The sequence below is a fragment of the Eleutherodactylus coqui genome, chromosome 3 (assembly GCF_035609145.1).
Source record: "Eleutherodactylus coqui strain aEleCoq1 chromosome 3, aEleCoq1.hap1, whole genome shotgun sequence".
Classification (NCBI taxonomy): Eukaryota; Metazoa; Chordata; class Amphibia; order Anura; family Eleutherodactylidae; genus Eleutherodactylus; species Eleutherodactylus coqui.
Genome location: NC_089839.1, coordinates 147,472,477 through 147,490,167, shown reverse-complemented (window position 1 = coordinate 147,490,167; position 17,691 = coordinate 147,472,477). Strand labels below are relative to the sequence as shown.

Below are 17,691 nucleotides of genomic sequence, written 5' to 3'. Positions count from 1 at the left end.
TTTCTGTACAGTTATTTAGTTAAAATGAACTGTGCTATAACAGTGTAATGTTCTGATAAAGCACAAACTTAAAATTTATACAGGGTGTCCCTATATATATATATATATATATATATATATATATATATATATATATATATATATATATATATATATATATATATATATATATACATATATACACACATATATATATACACACACACACACACACACACACACACAGTTTAAATGGACTATATCACCAATATTTTGTATTCATTAAAACCAGATAGAAAAATGTAATCTGTTTTTCTGATTTTAGAACTTTTTATTATGTCTGCTACATATAACAGCATTGAGGGGATATGCCTTAGAGCAGCTTCATGGGCCACTCGCACAACGGACAGGATACTGACTTGTATGAGAGATTATTCTAGACATGCTCTGTGACCGGCGGGGGTCATTTTGAAGGAAGGGGGACTAGAAAGTCACAGCTTATACTTCTTGTGAATGGTGGATCCTGTGTTATCTACATATAAGTGTCACCTCTCAGTGTAATCCTGTCTGGGAGGTTAGTGAGATAACTGCTGCAAAACTTCCTCTACAGAACAGGAAGTGTCAGACTAGTATTAAGCTCTGGTGGTCAGTATGAAAAAAGCAGGATTTTAGGATTTTTTTTTAAAATGGACTGTGACCAAAAAAAAATAATTTTTTTTAAATAAATGACCAAAAATTCTAAAAATATGTTAACAGAAAAAAGTGATCTATATAAAATAGGATGAGGAGTTTTATGTCCAACAAGATGTAGTGCCCCCACACTACAATCATGATGTAAGGGCCTACCTTGATGACAATTTGCCAAAGAAGTTCAACAGAATGCCACCCCCCCCCCCCCCTACCCCAGCAGACCTCACGCCACTAGACTTGTTTCATGCAGATACTTAAAAGATGGAAGATTTATGGCAAAAAAACCCCAGCAATAGTCAATGAATTGAGGGCAGCAATTAAACAATAATGGACAGAAAAAAACCAAATTAAATGATTCTTGAGGTCTGCGATTCCATTGCTTCATGTAATCTGCAGTGCCTGGACCGAAAATGGACATCAGCTTGAAAACAGACGCTAACAAAAAAAAAAAAAAAAGACAAAAGACAATTGGACAAAAAAAATTATTCATTTCTATATGAATGAACACTAATTATATGATCATTCAATGTATACAATTTTTGGGACACCTTGTATGTATGTGGTATGTAATGGGAAGTACAGTATTTCCAATCAATGTTCTCTGGAATCCAGAGATTCCTGGGGATCTGGTCAGGGATTCCCTAGGAGGCAGCAGCAAAAAGACCCATCATGTTTCCAGTAGGGATGACTAACTTTACTCTGATCGAACATGGATGGCATAGCAGAGAACAAATTGAAGGGCACAAATTATAGAATTTGTCAACTTCGGTATACTAGGCTTCTATGAGGTTGAAACGAAAATAGGATTTCTTTGCAGGTGACAAATTTTTAGGGGGTTCCCATAGTAAGTTTGGGAATAACTAGCTAATTAACAAATATTTTATTCGGCTAGCAATTCCCAAACTTATTAATAAAGGAACCATGGGTAACCATGGGGAATACACAACTACTTACTAGAATTATGATGTAAAACATCCAGACAAAGCACAATATTTGAAATGAGAACTGCAAATGTTGCACTTTGTCTACTTCTGTTCTGATCTTATGTTCTATGTCTCTCAAGCATGAAGATATGAAACATCTTATGAGTGGTAAGTCAGTCTATTAAATTATGAGGGCTATAGTTCATAACTCACATGTTTAAAGAAGCTGTGAGGAGCGGTTGTACTTCCCGTCTCTTCTAGATACTCCTCCCAGTTAAATTCTGCCTCCTCAAAAGTGGAATCTGCATCTTTGCCAAAGGAAAAAAAAATACATAAACGTTTGAGTTGCTGACAAATTGCCTCCTTTAAATGGGAAGAAAACTCAAAATATATCAACATATTACAGAACAGCATACGGGTAATCTCCCTTTTCTTCAATGTACATGATATTTTTTTGTATATGGGAAGATGGAATAATACCTCTGCATCGCCACCTATTGAAAGGCAGCATTCCTGCAAGCCAATATCAGACTCTTTAGACAAGCCTTATAATAATGACTGGGAATTGTAAGCCAAATCCAGAATACCATACACAGAGAGCTGAGATATTATTCCATCTTTCTTATTTGCATATTACCCAGAGGAGCATGAATGGCTTTATAAGTCTCCTTACACACCTTCTAAGTGCTCTCCTTAAGGAAAAGCAATACCCTTACTGACCCACGTCTTTTTTGTATAAAAAACATGCAAAATATCCATATGAGGAGCGTTTTCCAAACTGAGTTAAGTTACAAGGAACGGTTTTAGAGAAAATTAAAAAATGAAGATATAGTATAGTTAAAGTTAAAAAAAAACAAAACAAAACACTACTTTAAGTATTATTCTACTGGGATCTTACGAGACGTATTTCAGGTGGCAGCTGAAAATCTAGTCCCGTCCATTACTGTATTTTGTGAAAAAACTTGGACTCGTTTTGCTTTTGCAAAAGTCTGCAGACAGGACTTCTTTTGCCCCAAAAGCAATAACTAAAATTGTCAGATAGTGGGAACTCGCGTTGCTTAAATATTGCCTTGAAGACATGTACACTAAACAGGAGCAAAGAGTCACAATGTATCATAACGCATAACATTATTAAAAATGGACTTGACTCATTTTGGAAAAATGCTCCTCATATATAGCCTACAACACATCTTCTGGTACACAATTGTTGGCTTTTCTTTGATTTTTTTCTTCTTCTCAGAGTCTGCTGATAAATGTATTTTGATTTAAGCTAGTTTTTTTTTTCTGGACAGAATTCCTGATGTAAACTACACAATCAAGTCACCTTATTATGACCACCTTCTACTTTTGACATCAGTAGTGCATAGTCTATGAAGGAAGTGATGGATCATGGGCTGGCTTGGTGGGTAAATAAGTTGTACGATAGGGTACTTGATCACATATCAGCTTACAATGAACATTAACTGGGGGCTACTAGACGTGTCTAGAACAGTTCAGTGAACCCTACTGTGTATGGGTCTTTTAAGTAGACAGATGGTCAAGCTAACAAAAGGTGCATCTGAAGAAAAGATTTCAATTTGCCAGCAGTATCGAATTTGGAGGATCACTGATTGGCAAAGGGTTGCCTTCTCAGACGAGTCACGTTTTCTGCTTCATCAAACAGATGGGCGTTGGCATGTCAGGTGAGAAACAGAACCAACAGCTGTTGTGGCCGAGAGTTAGAGTGCCTTTCTGTATGCGTTTGTTCTTCTGTCTGTGTGCGTTACAGTCGTGTTTTTACATGTGTACTGAGGTCTGTGCTGTATGTCAAGTAGGCCTATGTCAGTTATTTGTACTGTCTCTCTGTCCAAGTATGGAGGATGTGAGGAGTGAGTCACACTTAGGGGAGGAGTTCAAGTAGTGGTAGTCGGGAGGAAAAAGAAGGGGTGAGAAGGAGAAGAGTGGTGTGAGCGTGAAGAACATGGAGGTGCTCAGGAGAAGCGGACTGTGCAGAGGAGAGGCAGAAACTCTGAAGTTTTCCCGAGCAGTGTCTCGGGATTCATCCCTATGACTATGGGATGATTCGCCTCGGAGGAGTGCGAGGATGAGATGCTGTTCTCCTGGAGTCTGCGGTGACGAGTGCAAGGAACCACCTTTCATCTACTGCAATTTGGAGTGCTAACAAGGACTGTGTAGAGAGGAGACTGGGAGTGATTGCAACAAAAAGAGATGTAACATAGTGAAGTAACAGAGTTTTTGCGGTATGTACCTGACAAGTATCGGTAGTATGCCCACAGTCGTCGGACAGATAACTGGGACTGCGGATACTCAAAAAGGTTGAATGATGGGAGAGTGACTTTCTGGATACAACCTTGTTGAGGGAAAAACCTTAGAGAAAATTGTATTTTCCTTTGGCGTTGTAATGCTTAAGACAGCTGGATTTAAATCGAAGTAAAAGAAAACAGTCTGTCTCCGGTTCAATGTTAACTTTTGTGGACTCTGTTATTTACTGTGACTAATATAAAGAGGTACTAGCATCAAAGACAAAACAAGTCATACCATTCTCCAGCGCTGTTACTATTTTCCCAGGGATTGCATGCGTCTGGGGCGACTATACTTTGGATCTATTAGGAGAAGATGGTAGAGCCACCTGTGTCATAGCTTGTAAGTTTAACTCGCCATCTTCTTAGGCCGTAGGACAGACCCTGCCCGCTACACACCCTGCAGCCATTGCTGGTGGCGGCAGCGTTACGGTCGGATGAATTTTTTGTGGCACTCTCTGGGCTGCTCATCCATGTGAAGGTACCCTGAACAGATTTGGTTATAAATCCATCCTTGCAGATCACACCCATATATGCTGTTGTCTTCCCTGGGACAGATATGATCTTCCAGCAAAACAATGTGACATATCACATGGCTAGAAATGTCCAATAGTGGTTGAGAGTCACAACCAAAACTTCCAAGTACTTCCCTGGCCCCCTAATTCCCCAGACTTGAACCCAATTGAGCATCTGTGGGTCCACTGTGATCGTCGTGTTTGCTCTGTGGATCCTCCCTGACGTACCCTCCATCAACTGCAGTCAGTATATCTGAGACAACCTACTAGCACCCTATTGAGTCACTCCACACCCATCTAGCTGCTGTTCATGCAGCATATGGCGGTTTCTCTAGATATAAGCTGGTGGTCATAATAATGTGACTCGACTCTGTATAAATATAATGTGATCACCCTTTACATGTATGCAAGGTAAACTATAGTTAAAGGAAATAAAAAGAGAACATTGGTTCAAGTTGTTCTAATTTGTAACATACCTCCGTTGTTTTGTCCTTGGGCGCTCATGTCAGTAAGGGGACCACCGGTGGTTAATGTGGGATTTGCGAGTTGTGTTTGTGACATCAGTCCCGCACTAAGAGTTCCCATTCAACCAACACTAGAATAGAAAATATTACACATTCTTTAGAATGGATCCGGACAAAACAAATGACTGAACAATTTATCCAGCACACCACAGTAAACTATTTGTTGTGGTAACACATTTGTCTTCTGTGTATCTGTTACAAAAGGTGTACATATCCGGCATACTTTCTGTTTACAATATAATGAACTCACCATTCAGGAGCTGTTTAACCATTTATATTACAACAGAAGAAGATCCTGCAAAGCTTCAGATATACAGCAAACAATACTTGAAAATAAATTGTAAGTCTTGTTTTTGTATAGCTTCAGCAGCGCTTTCAGGTAATTTATTTATTACCCCCCACCAAGCTGGGTACTCATTTTACCAACCTTGGAAGGATGGAAGGCGGAGTCAACTTTGAGCCGGCTACCTGAATCATGGAGGGATTGAACTTGCAAACTTCAGGTGATAAGTGAAGCTTCACACTGCATTTCTGCTGCCTTAACACTCTGCGCCACACGAGGCAATGATATATACCAGGTACACATCCCAAATCAAGGCTTAAATGCTGGTAGCTTAGGGGCCATGCATATTGTCCTGCACTTGACCATAGTTTACATGCATTAAAGATTTTTACGATGTAAAGTGATGGCATGTCGCTGGGATATGCCATCCCTTTGTGATCATTGGGGGTTTGACCTCAAATTTCCAGGGATCCTGAGAATCTATTGCAAATTTATTGCAAGAGCCACAGTCCAGGGAATTGCAGCAATGTACCCATTAGTGTTGTGACTGCCTCAGGAGGTCAGACCCACAAATCACAAAGTTAAGACATATCCCAACCCAAAAAAAAATGCAATTTCTTTAGGAGATAGAAATAACTTTTTACCTCCTCTAAATTTAATCCAGTATTTACACCAATTCATCAGTCCCATGTCTGTGACTGCATTAACTCGGTTATAAAGTGCTAGGAAATATGCTGAACCAATGGCCGGGTTTGCACAGCAAGTTTGAGGTGTGCCAACCACAAGTGTCTCTCAATAATGTCCCAGCTACAGATGTGCCTCCTGGATATTAATAACCATAGTTCTGCCAACTTTAAAATTTCCCCTCTTAGTCTAAGAGGCACCTACTACTCATGCCATGGCAGCCATAAAAGGGCTGCCTCAGAGACAAAGCCTTCCAAAAGTACAGATAGAGCAGTTAAGCTGATCATCATGGATCTCACACCTGGGGCAAAACCACTTTTGTTGGAGCAAGCCACAGCCATACAAGTGTATCTAGCATTACATGGCAGTGCTTACAATGAACTGCTATGAGATCCATATGCCCTATTAGCGCATACGGGCAGGTGTTGTCTTGACTTTAACCCCTTCCCTCCATATGACGTAAGGGTACTTCCTGGAGGCGGGGTACTTCCCACAACTGGACATACCCTTATGTCATGTAAATTGCGCAAGATCAGAGGAGATCTCGCACTATCCGGCAGCGGGAGGCCGGCTGTCACTGATAACCAGCTGGCCTCCCGCTGCAACAGCGGTGGTGCATCGGAGATGCGCCCCCACTGTTAACCCCTTTCCTGCTGCGATCTACATAGATCGCGGCATGGGAAGGGTTCACAGAGGAAGGGCGCTCCCTCAGTGATGTTATCAGACACTCGCGATATAATCGCAGATCGCGCGGCAGGTTGCCATGGCAACAGGACGCCACCTACAGGCGTCCTGTATTACCATTGCCTATGATCACTGTAATAAGTGATAAGGCATTGCAGGAGAGAAGTCCTGCAATGCCTTATCATAGCGATCATCAGTGGTATGCTGCAAGTCCCCCAGAGGGACACAAATGGTGTAGAAAAGATAATAAAAATGTACAAGAAATAAAAGCGTTAAAAAAAATTTAAAAAAAGTGAAATGTTGCTGCTTTTTCTCATATTCGCGTTAAAAAAAAAAAAAGATCCCGCATATTTGATATCGTCGTGTCCAGAATGACACGTACAATAAGTTGAACATGCTTGTTATATCCTGCACGGCAAAACTCATTAAAAAAAAAATGCTAAACTACTGAGGCAAAATGCTAATTTTTAGCATTTTACCTCCCAAAAAACGCAATAAAAGTGATCAAAAAAGCTGTATGTACCCCAAAATGGTACCAATAAAAGCTATAGCTTGTCTCACAAAAAATAAGCCCTCACAAAGCTGCGTACATAGAAAAATAAAAAAGTTATAGGGCTTTTAATGCAGTGATTTAGAAAAAAAAAAAATCCAAAAAAAGCTTTTTATTGCAGAAAAACCTAAAAAAGTATAAGAATTTTGGCATCATCGTAATCGTATCGACCCACAGACAAAAATGGAGTGTGTCAGTTATGGTACATAATTAACGCTGAAAAAATAATAAAATAAAAAAAATTATCTATTGCAGAATTGATGCATTTTCTCTCCCGGTGATCATTAAAAAAAATTAAAAATAAGAAAAATAACAGTTTTACAATAAAGTTTATGTACCCAAAAATGGCACAGATAAAAACTACAGTTCGCCACGCAAAAAGCAAGCCCTTATACGGCCGTGTCGACGAAAAATATTAAAATTTGCCAAAAATCGTTAAATCCTTAAGCCCAAAATAGGCCATGTCCTTAAGGGGTTAACAGAGAGAAACTTAGGGCAAAAGTACCAGTACTTCTTAAATGACATCACGACGAGTTTTATGCGAAGCTCAATGGAGTTGCCACAAAACCCTTAAGGCCCTTTTACACGCAATGATTATCTCTCAAAGTCCGTCTAAACGGCCGAAAATGAGCGATAATCGTTACACGTAAACGCGGGCATCGTACATTTTTCGTTTAAACGATAGATTTTTTAATTTACTTACAATCGTTCAGCTGCTGAAAGACTGGGCATATACATTCCATTTGAATGCATCTTTCAATAGACTGCAGGATGTTCCTCCTGTGGCATGTTTACACTAGCTGCATAGAAAACAATGGGCGTGTATTTCAACACATGCTGGGCTCTGCAAATAACTCCTGCAGGTCCCTTTACATGCAAAGGAAGATGATAAAGTGCTAATGACCATTAACACTTTATGCAAATAGATCGCTAAAGCTTTCAATAGTTTGAAAGATTATCTTTGCATGTAAAAAGGGCCTTTAACATTAAGATCCCTAAAGTGGTGGTAGCTGTTACCAACACTAGAAAGGAGATGAGGAAACCATTTACAGATCATTGTGATCTACTGGTAAACCACTTGGCAGGCTGATTTTCCACCATTATTAAAACATGGTATGTTAGGCTGAATGAAGACAATGTCCATCTAGTTCAGCCTGTTTATCCTCCTATGTTGTTGATCCAGGGGAAGGCAAAAAAATCCAAGAGGCAGGAGCCAATTAGCCCATTCGGGGGAAAAAAATTCCTTCCCGACTCCATAATGGCAATCAGAATAATCCCTGGATCAACCTTTGATAGTTCCTACCTGAATATAAGACCCGGAACAGCAACCCACTGGTCACCTAATGTCTATATCCTGTAATATAATAGTGCTCTAGAAAGACATCTAGTCCCCTCTTAAACTCTTCTATGGATTTTGCTATCACCACATCCTCAGGCAGAGAGTTCCACAGTCTCACTGCTCTTATAGTAAAGAACCCCCTTCTGTGTTGGTGATAAAACCTGCTTTCTTCTATAATGTAGCGGATGCCCTCTTGTTACCGTCACAGTTCTGGGTATAAACAGATATGGGAGAGATCCTTGTATTGTCCCCTAATGTATTTATACAGTTATTTGATCGACCCTTAACAGTATTTTTTTCAAAGTGAATAATCTAATTTTGATAGCCTCTCTGGGTATTCCATTCCTCCCATTCCATTTATTAGTTTAGCTGCCCTTCTTTGAACCCCCTCAAGCACTGTAACATCTTTCCTGAGCACTGGTGTCCAGAACTGCACGCAGTATTCCATGTGGGGCCTGACAAGTGTCATATATACTGGAAAAATAAGGTTCTCGTCCCTTGCCCCTATACCTCTTTTAAAGCACCCCAAGACTATTTGCTTTTGCAGCAGCTGACTGGCATTGATTGCTCCAGTTTAGTCTACAATCCACTAGTACCCCGGGGTCTTTTTCCATATCACTTTTCCCTAGCGGTACCCCATTTAGTGTGTATGTATATATGCGACATCCGTTACTCCTGCCCATGTGCATAACCTTACATTTAACATTCACTTCATTTGCCATTTTTCTGCCCAAGCTCCCAGCTTATCTAGGTCCATTTGTAGCTGTATTGTCCATTGTCCTCCGTTGTATTAATTGTCTTATATAACTTTGTATCATCTGCAAATATTGATATTTTACTGTACAGTCCCTCTATCAGGTCGTTAATAAATATATTGAACAGAATGGGGCCTAGTACTGAGCCCTGTGGCATCCCAGTGGCCCAATCAGAGTATCAACCATTTTTTACAACTCTCTTCTTTCTATCTCTGAGCCAGTTCTTTACCCAGATACACACGTTTTCACCCAGTCTGAGCTGCCTCATTTTATACATCAGCCTATTATGTGGCACAGTGTTAAATGCTTTAGAGAAGTCCAGATATACGAGATCAATAGACTCTTCCAGGTCCAGCTTAGAACTTACTTCATCGTAGAAGCTGATCAGATTGGTCTGACATGATCGACCCTTCATAAACCAGTGCTGGTGAGGAGTTATTCCATTGTTCTCCTTGAGGTATTCTAGGATGGAATCTCTCAGAAACCCCTTGAATATTTTTTCCAGTTATTGCAGTGAGACTTACCAGCCTGTAGTTACCAGGCTCTCTTTTGGACCCCTTTTTGTAAATTGGAACCACGCTGGCAATGCGCCAATCCAATGGTACAACCCCCAATTTTGATAGTGTCCATAAATATGAGAAATAGTGGTCTAGCTATCACATGACTTAGTTCCCTTAGAACCCTTGGGTGTAGTCCATCTAGAGCCAGTGATTTATCGATTTTAATCTTCTGTAACCGGCTCTGCACCTCCTCCAGTGTTAGGTATGCAATATTTAGCGTGGGGTTCATTTTATTCCTCTGCATCTCGTGTGACATTTCCTTTTCGTTCGTGAATACACTTAAAAAGAAACCATTTAATAGATTTTCCTTCTACTTGTGGTTCTTTTTTTTTTTTTTAAAGGGTATGAACTGCTCACATGAGGTGATTAGCATGTTTTTAAACTTTTTTGTTGCCTGTACTGATATTTTTGAGGATGTTTTCCCAATTAAGGTTACCGATAGTAGTTCTCAGCTGATCAAATTTTTCTTTACTAAAGTTTAGTTTTTTTGTCACTCCCTGGTAAGGTTTCTTATTAAATGACAGCTGGAAATTAATTATTGTGGTCGCTATTTCCCAAGTGTCCCTCAACCTGCACCTCCATTATTCGGTCCGGTTTGTTAGTACCAAGTCCAGAGTGGCCCTTCCTCTAGTTGGCTCCTGCACAAGTTGGGTAAGGTAGTCATCTTTAATTGTTCTCAAGAACTTATTACCCTTGTGAGATTTGCAGGTTTCGTTTTCCCATGTTATATCCTGATAATTAAAGTCCCCCATAATAATTACTTCATTGCGGTTTGACACCTCTTCTATCTGCCTTAATAGTAAGATTTCAGTTACTTCTGGTGCTTTTGATGGCCTATAGAAAACCACTATCAGTATTTTGTTATTTTTCTCCCTGTATTTCCTCATGTTCACCTCCTGCCCCTATATCCTCCTGTAGCCTCGGCATTAAGTAGGATTTAACGTACAGACACACCACTCCCCCTTTCTGTTCACCACAGTCTCTTCTTAGCGCACTTATCATCAAGCCAGGTTTCCGTTATTCCAACTATATCGTAGTTTTCATCAGTCATTCTTGCTTCAAGCTCACCCCCTTTGCAGACTCCTTGCATTTGTAGCCATACAATTTATACGGATGTTTTTGTTCTTTAAATTCATTTAGCTACTGATGGTACTATTGGCTGTTCTGTCAATGTTAACTGTACTAACCCCACCCCCTGCTCGACCCCCATTTCCATAACTTAGACCCAGGTCGCTATCTACCCCGTCTACCCCCGTTTCTCTTTTTTGCCCTCCCCCCAGTCCCTAGTTTAAACACTTCTCCAGCCTTCTAGCCATCTTCTCCCCCAGCACAGCTACACCCTCCCCATTAAGCTGCAGCCCGGCCCTATGGTAGAGCCTGTTGCCGAGAGCAAAGTCAGCCCAGTTCCCCAGGAACCCGAATCTCTCCTTCTTACACCAAGTCCAAAGCCACTTGTTTACTTCCCTAAGATCCTGTTGCCTTTCTATTGTGGCTTTTGGTGCAGGTAGTACTTTGGAGAAAACTACCTTGGAGGTCCTCGCCCTAAGCTAGGATCCTAGGTCCCTGAAATCGTTTTTGAGGGCCCTCCATTGATCTCTAATTTGTTTATTGGTGCCAATGTGCACCACGACTGCTGGATCCTCACCAGCCCCTCCCAGTAATCTGTCAATCCAAACCGTGATGTGTTGAACTCGAGTGCCAGGGAGACAACACACCGTTTGATGATTCTAGTCTTTATGGCAGATTGCCTTATCTGTCCCACTTATAATCGAGTCCCCTAGAAGTTGGAGTATATATGATTTATCGTTTAACCCTATGCCATATGCAATTTTATGACGGCCACTAAGAGTCCTTAGGCTAAGCCACTGTGTTTTTATGACAGCCTAATCTAAGACTGGCAAAAACGTTCTGAATTGGGAAGAGCCAGGGCTCGGTCGTCTACTGACAGTCGAGTACCAGCTGTTTAACCCCTTTCATGCTACAATCAATAGTGATCATGGAATGTATGTTGGCGACTAGGGGAGAGGGCTCCATCTCTCATCTAACACCACTCTGCAATTCAATCACGGGGTGCCAATGGCAACTGAAGACCTGACCGCTCTACAAACAACAAGGGCTTATGTAACCATGTTCACTAAAAAAAGGTTAAAAAAAATTATGAAAAGTCCAAATGCCTTAAGCCATTAGTGACACCAATGCACCTTTTTACTGATCATACTAATGGGCTTTAAATTTGCACATACACCTTTTAAGGTGGCGACTTAACCGACTACTAACAGATTGTGCTATGTTAGAACAGGAGCCTATGAATAGCAACTGCAGCCTGTAAGCAGATGACAGGGGGAAGGGGCTCCTTCTGTCACCCATTGGCACCCCACCATGCTATCACAAGGTACCAAAGTGTTCCCATGGCAGCTTTAAGCCTGACATAGGCATCCATGTCTGCCATGTAATACAGTTTATTAGCCCTGCCTCCCGCAAAGTCTAATAGGCTGCTATCATAAGCTTAGTAGAATGCACTACATAAGTAGTGTACTAGTCTAGGGATCGAACGATCGCATCTTTAAGTCCCCTTCTAGGATTAAATAAAAAAAAAAAAAGAAGTTCAATGAAGTTTAGTTTAAAGGAAAAAAATCCAGTAAAAAGGATTCCCCCTCACAGAAACCCTTTGTAACTGGATAAAATACATTTTTTAAAAGTGGCACATAGTGGGTATTACCGCTTACACAACAAGTCAAACAATGAAAAGATTATTTTTTACCTCATGGTGAATGCCGTTTTTTTCCTTTGTTCACCTCCACCCCCAAAGATGCAATTAAAAAAAAAAAAAAAAGCGCAATCCAAAAGTCACATGTATTGCAAACCAATACCAATAAAAACTGCAACTCTTCCCACAAAAAACAAGCCATCACAGAGCTTCACTGCCAGAAAAATAAAATGGTTATGGGTCTAAATGCGGATTCAAAAGGTTGTTCTTTAAAAATGTGTTTTTATTATGCAAAAGTAGTAAGAGAAAACACAAAAAACAAATCCCTATAAAACTTGGTATCACGGTGATCGTGCTGATGCAGATAAGAAAGTTACGTTTTTACTGAATGGCAAAAGCTTTGAAAACATAACCCAAAAACAGTGGTAGAATTTTGAGTTATGTATCCTCGGGCAGAGAGTTCCATAGTCTAGTGCTTTTACAGCGAAGAACCCCTTTCTATGTTGTGTAGAAACCTTCTTTCCGCTAGACGTAGGGGGCGGCCCCTTATTACAGTCATAGTCCTGGGTATAAATAGATGATGGGAAAGATCTCTGTACGGACCTCAGATATATCTATACATAGTTATTAGAGCGCCCTCTTGTTACAATCACAGTCCTAGATATAAATAGATTGAGGGAGATCTCTGTATTGATCCCAGATATAGCTATACATAGTTATTGGAGCGCCCCCTTGTTACAATCACAGTCCTAGATATAAATAGATTATGTGGGAGATCTCTGTATTGATCCCTGATATAGCTATACATAAGTTATTAGAGCGCCCTCTTGTTACAGTCCAGGGTTTTAATAAGATGGGAGAGATCTCTGTATTGTACCCTGACCTATGTTTACATAGTTATTAGAGCGCCCCTAATATTTCCATGGTCCAATGTCCAAACAAGAACTTGTATCAAGTAATCCACATTAATCTGCGAATAAAAGCTTTCATGTTAAAGATTAGTACGATAATGTGTAAAAACAACTTTTTGATAGCAAATTATAGATGAGGAAGAGAATACCCACGAGCAACATTGTGACAGAGGAAGTGCCATTCTTCAACAAATTTCGCAAAAAGTTTCACTTTCACTTCTGCGCGATTTCGTTTCTTACAACACATTACATAAGAAATGCATCACCTTGTGTACCTTAAGCACGCAGCCCAGCTCCAGCCAGGAAACGACATACTAACCATTTCTAGGAAAGTTGAATTATAACCAATATGGTCTCTTCACTACAATACTTGTTCTGGTTTTCTGGAGTCGAGAATAGCAAATTTGTCTTGTAATGTAGTGTTAGATGTGCTATAATTGTTGTATTTAAACTAGTGCTCAGGAGTAACAAGGCACCGTGAAAAGGTAATTTAGCGAGCAGCAAATCACATTCTTTTATATTAGGAGCCCAAATTTGCCCTTTTAAAGATGAGTCTGACGTTAGAGTCTCTTGACAAACATGAACTACGGTGAGGCAACATAACAAATAGCATAACATAAAATCTATCAAAAGCATCACCTAGATTGGGAGCTTCTCTCGAGGACTATGCCGCTTCCAGTAATAGAAGTTGTAGTTGGACACGCGTGAAAAACAAAATGTTTGCTTTGGCTGTCTTTTGCATTTCTTTGAAAAAAAAATATGCATCCATTTATAAAATGTCAGAGATAATGATGGTTATTTGCAGTAGCACTAAACACCAGTCAAAAACAGGTGAGGGACAAGACTGCTAAAATGAAAAGGCAGGAATTCTAAAGTATAAGCTATATACAATTTACACCTTATTTTGGTTTAGAACATCTTAAAGCAAAGGCATTAATATGGAGTCTCACTCCCACTTTGTTCCTATAGCAACTACCACTTTCCATAATCCAGATTTTGGATTATGGTTGCCGGTGATGGAGTCCCTCCAGCCAGAAACAAGAGGCATTAGTGCAGTTGGTTACTGATGTTGGCCAACAATTCCTGGCTAACAGTTGGTAGTCCATTCCAGAGATCTTCACTAAGGGTCTGTTGACACCAAATGATATATCGTTTGAATGAGTGAACAATGCCAGAGTTCGCTCGTGCACCCAGTTTATACAGGCAATTACATGGCTGGCTTGTTCAAACAAAAAGTCGTTCACATTCTTGGTATAAGTGAATGACAACGACTGAGCGATCGGTATTTAAACCGAATGATTAGTGAACAAGCCAACAATAATTTTCAGTCTTGCATAAAACGAACGAATGAAAAGTAAACAATTTCTCGTTTGGTTGTTGGCTGCGTTTAGACCAAACAATTATTGTTCACTTTCACTCGTTAGTATGATCATCATTCCGTGTAAAAGAGCCTGAAACTGTTGCTACAAAGTAAAACTCTAAATGTAATTATGTGACCAAGCCAAACGATTAACAGCAATGGTAGACCGTACTCCTGCTCCACTAAATTATATAGCCGACACCATGGCGGTTTTTATGCATCACTCTAGCCAAATCTTAGCATTGTGCACATTTATTTGGGCTTGCGTACACCTGATGAACATGGAAACCTTGTTCATAAAACTCAAAGAATATATTGGGTGACTGTTGCTTCCAGAGGCAGCTTGGATCCAAGCAGAGAATGTGTCATTTGGAGAGAAGGTTTATACATGCTACACTTCTGCATTTGGTGGTCCTGCTTTAAGAACTTGTGTTGACTAACACTTTCTGTTTAACCCCCCTACAGTTTAGGATGAGCTCTATCCATTCTGCAAGGAAGGGACATTACAGTTTTGGATGAACAGAGCTTGTTCAACTTCAAACAGCCGTAGCTCCGATTCTGCCAGTGCTACCGACAAGGTTTTGGTGTAATTTCCCTATAGCACCATGAAGTTAGTTATGGCAGTGTTAGGAAAGGTGACAAGGAAGCGGGAGCTATATTTTTTATCACCCGATCCCTAGTTTTAGCAGTGCCCCCTCTGAAGATTGCACCATGCAGGAAGTCTACACTCTAAAAAGAGTCAGAGTTTCCTGCATCGCACGATCCTGAAATGTGACAGGCTCCATTTAAAGCAAAGATTCTTATTTCTAAACTAACACCAAGAGCTTGTCCGTAAAACCGGATTTACAGTTACTTGAACAAGAGTCGGAACTACTGAGTTTACAGCGGTCACTTTTCAGCGTGTACAGAGAAGAAAGGAGGGGAGGGTGGACCAGTAGGTAGCATAGAAGATCTTTGATTCTCCTGTGTTTCCCCCTGTCCCAGGAGAGGCGTGACATGGACTTTTCTTTACGTTCTCATCCGCCATCAATCAGAGCACATTAGCTTTTTTACTGATCGTGGCATCTAAACATTTTTACAGAAAACTTTAAAGAGTTTTCCTTTACCTAAGGCTTTTAATATTGACGAAAAACGCTATACATTATCCTCAGCACCATATCCATAACACTAGAAAATTACATTTGTTCAACAGAGGGGGGGGAAAAATGAAAAGGAAAATGCTAAAATAACTAACTGTTTTCTGTTTATTGTGCTTCCCCCATGACCGGAATAAAAAAAACAAAAATAATAATCAAAAAGTCGTATATACCTCAAAACAGTACCAATTAAAACTGCCAGTTGTCCCGCAAAAAACAAGCCCTAATGCAACTTGGTTGCATTTGATAAAAAAAATAATGTTTTGGGTCTTGGAATGTGGTGCTACACAAATGGTTTTTTTTGTTTACAAAAAGTGTTTAAATTGCGTAAACGTCCTGGGTATAAATAGTGTGTAAAAGTCGTAAATTGCAGGTGCTATAATCGTAATGACCCATAGAATAAAGTTAACACAATATTTATAGCACATGATGAACATTATAAAACTAAAATTCCAAATTCCAACAGTTGTGAAACTGCTTTTTTTCCTCTATTGCCCCCCAGTAAAAAAGTAAAAGTTATTACATACATTATATGGACCTGAAATTAGTTCTTATAAAAGCTACAATTCATCCCACAAATCTTAAGGTCTCATATAGATACATTAAATTAAAAAATTAGAACTGCTGGAACACAAGAGGGTAAGGCAGGCTGTCCACGGGCGATGTGGTATCCCGCGGCAAAGCTCCACCGCGGAAGCCGCCACCCCGGAGCAGGAGCCGCCGGCGAATCTCCATCGGTCAGCCCTATCTAATAGATAGGCTGACCACGGAGAATCTGGGCAACTTGAAGCATGCTGCGAATTGCCCACCGCACGCGAAGAATCGCAATGGAATCTTGGCTCGTGGACAGGGGCCGGCGCTTTCCATAGCAATGCTATGGGAAACGTCGGCTGGTGTGATTCGCCAGCGGTTTACCGCCGGCAAATAAACTGCTGTGGACAGGGGGCCTAAATGATTTCTTGAAGCTAAAATTAGTCACTAAGGGGTTTAAAATGCCCTTAGGGGACGAAGTTGGGCACCAAATATATTTACAGTAGACAAATTCAAAATCTACAACTCAATGGTATAAATTTCGTGTGACGGTTGAGGGTTGAGCCATTTTTGTTCCTTGATATTTGTATATTACAAGAATGATATAGGAATAGAGAAAAGGTCTTCCTAGGGTAATACATCTGTCAAGAACAGGTCCTCTTTTAGTTCTGCTGATATCAGCACCTCCCTACACTTCAGTATAAGTTGCAGCCATATAACCGCTTACGAAACTAATTCAGAGAGGCCATTGGGCGCTGCTATGGAGGAATTTTCAATCACTAGTGAAGATAGCTGAACATTCAATTTTTTTGCAATAGCTTGAAATATGCATAAAGAATTTTATTATTTTTTTTATTTCATTTTTTTCCCCATCTTCCCCTTTTTAAAATTTTACTTCCTTTCCTCTATTCGCCCTATTTTGGCAGTTATTTTTCATATTCTCAAGACTTACTGGTCATGTTCAGTGATTCCTTTCTTTTAACTAAGCCTCAAAATTACAATATCGACAAAAGCAAGGTCTCAACTTCATTTACTTAGTTGGAATGGGATATAATTTCATGACTGAACTCTCAAGACGATTGGCTTCCTTTTTCTGCTTTCTAAATGCTATTCTCAATAAGAACGTATTGGAACTACATGTTTGTAGTAAACGGACAGGACAAAAAAAAAAAAGCAACGAGTTTTAGGATTGGACCAATCCCTTTATGAAGATAAAAAAAAGTGTAAGTGCGCAATATTGTATGTAGTGCAAAATTATGA

At 40.0% G+C, this 17,691-nt stretch overlaps 1 protein-coding gene across 2 annotated transcripts in view; it reads right to left on the bottom strand.

Moving 5' to 3' along the window:
- Positions 1 to 17,691, bottom strand: part of SFMBT1 (Scm like with four mbt domains 1) — an 89,971-nt gene that overhangs the window by 51,090 nt on the left and 21,190 nt on the right. For both annotated transcript variants that reach the window (XM_066596283.1, XM_066596285.1), the window contains exons 2-3: positions 4,884 to 5,002; positions 1,806 to 1,900 (exon numbers count right to left, since the gene is read on the bottom strand). In XM_066596283.1, the coding sequence (XP_066452380.1) occupies positions 1,806 to 1,900; positions 4,884 to 4,992 (204 nt within the window). In that variant the 5' untranslated portion in view covers positions 4,993 to 5,002. The remainder of the gene's footprint in view (positions 1 to 1,805; positions 1,901 to 4,883; positions 5,003 to 17,691) is intronic.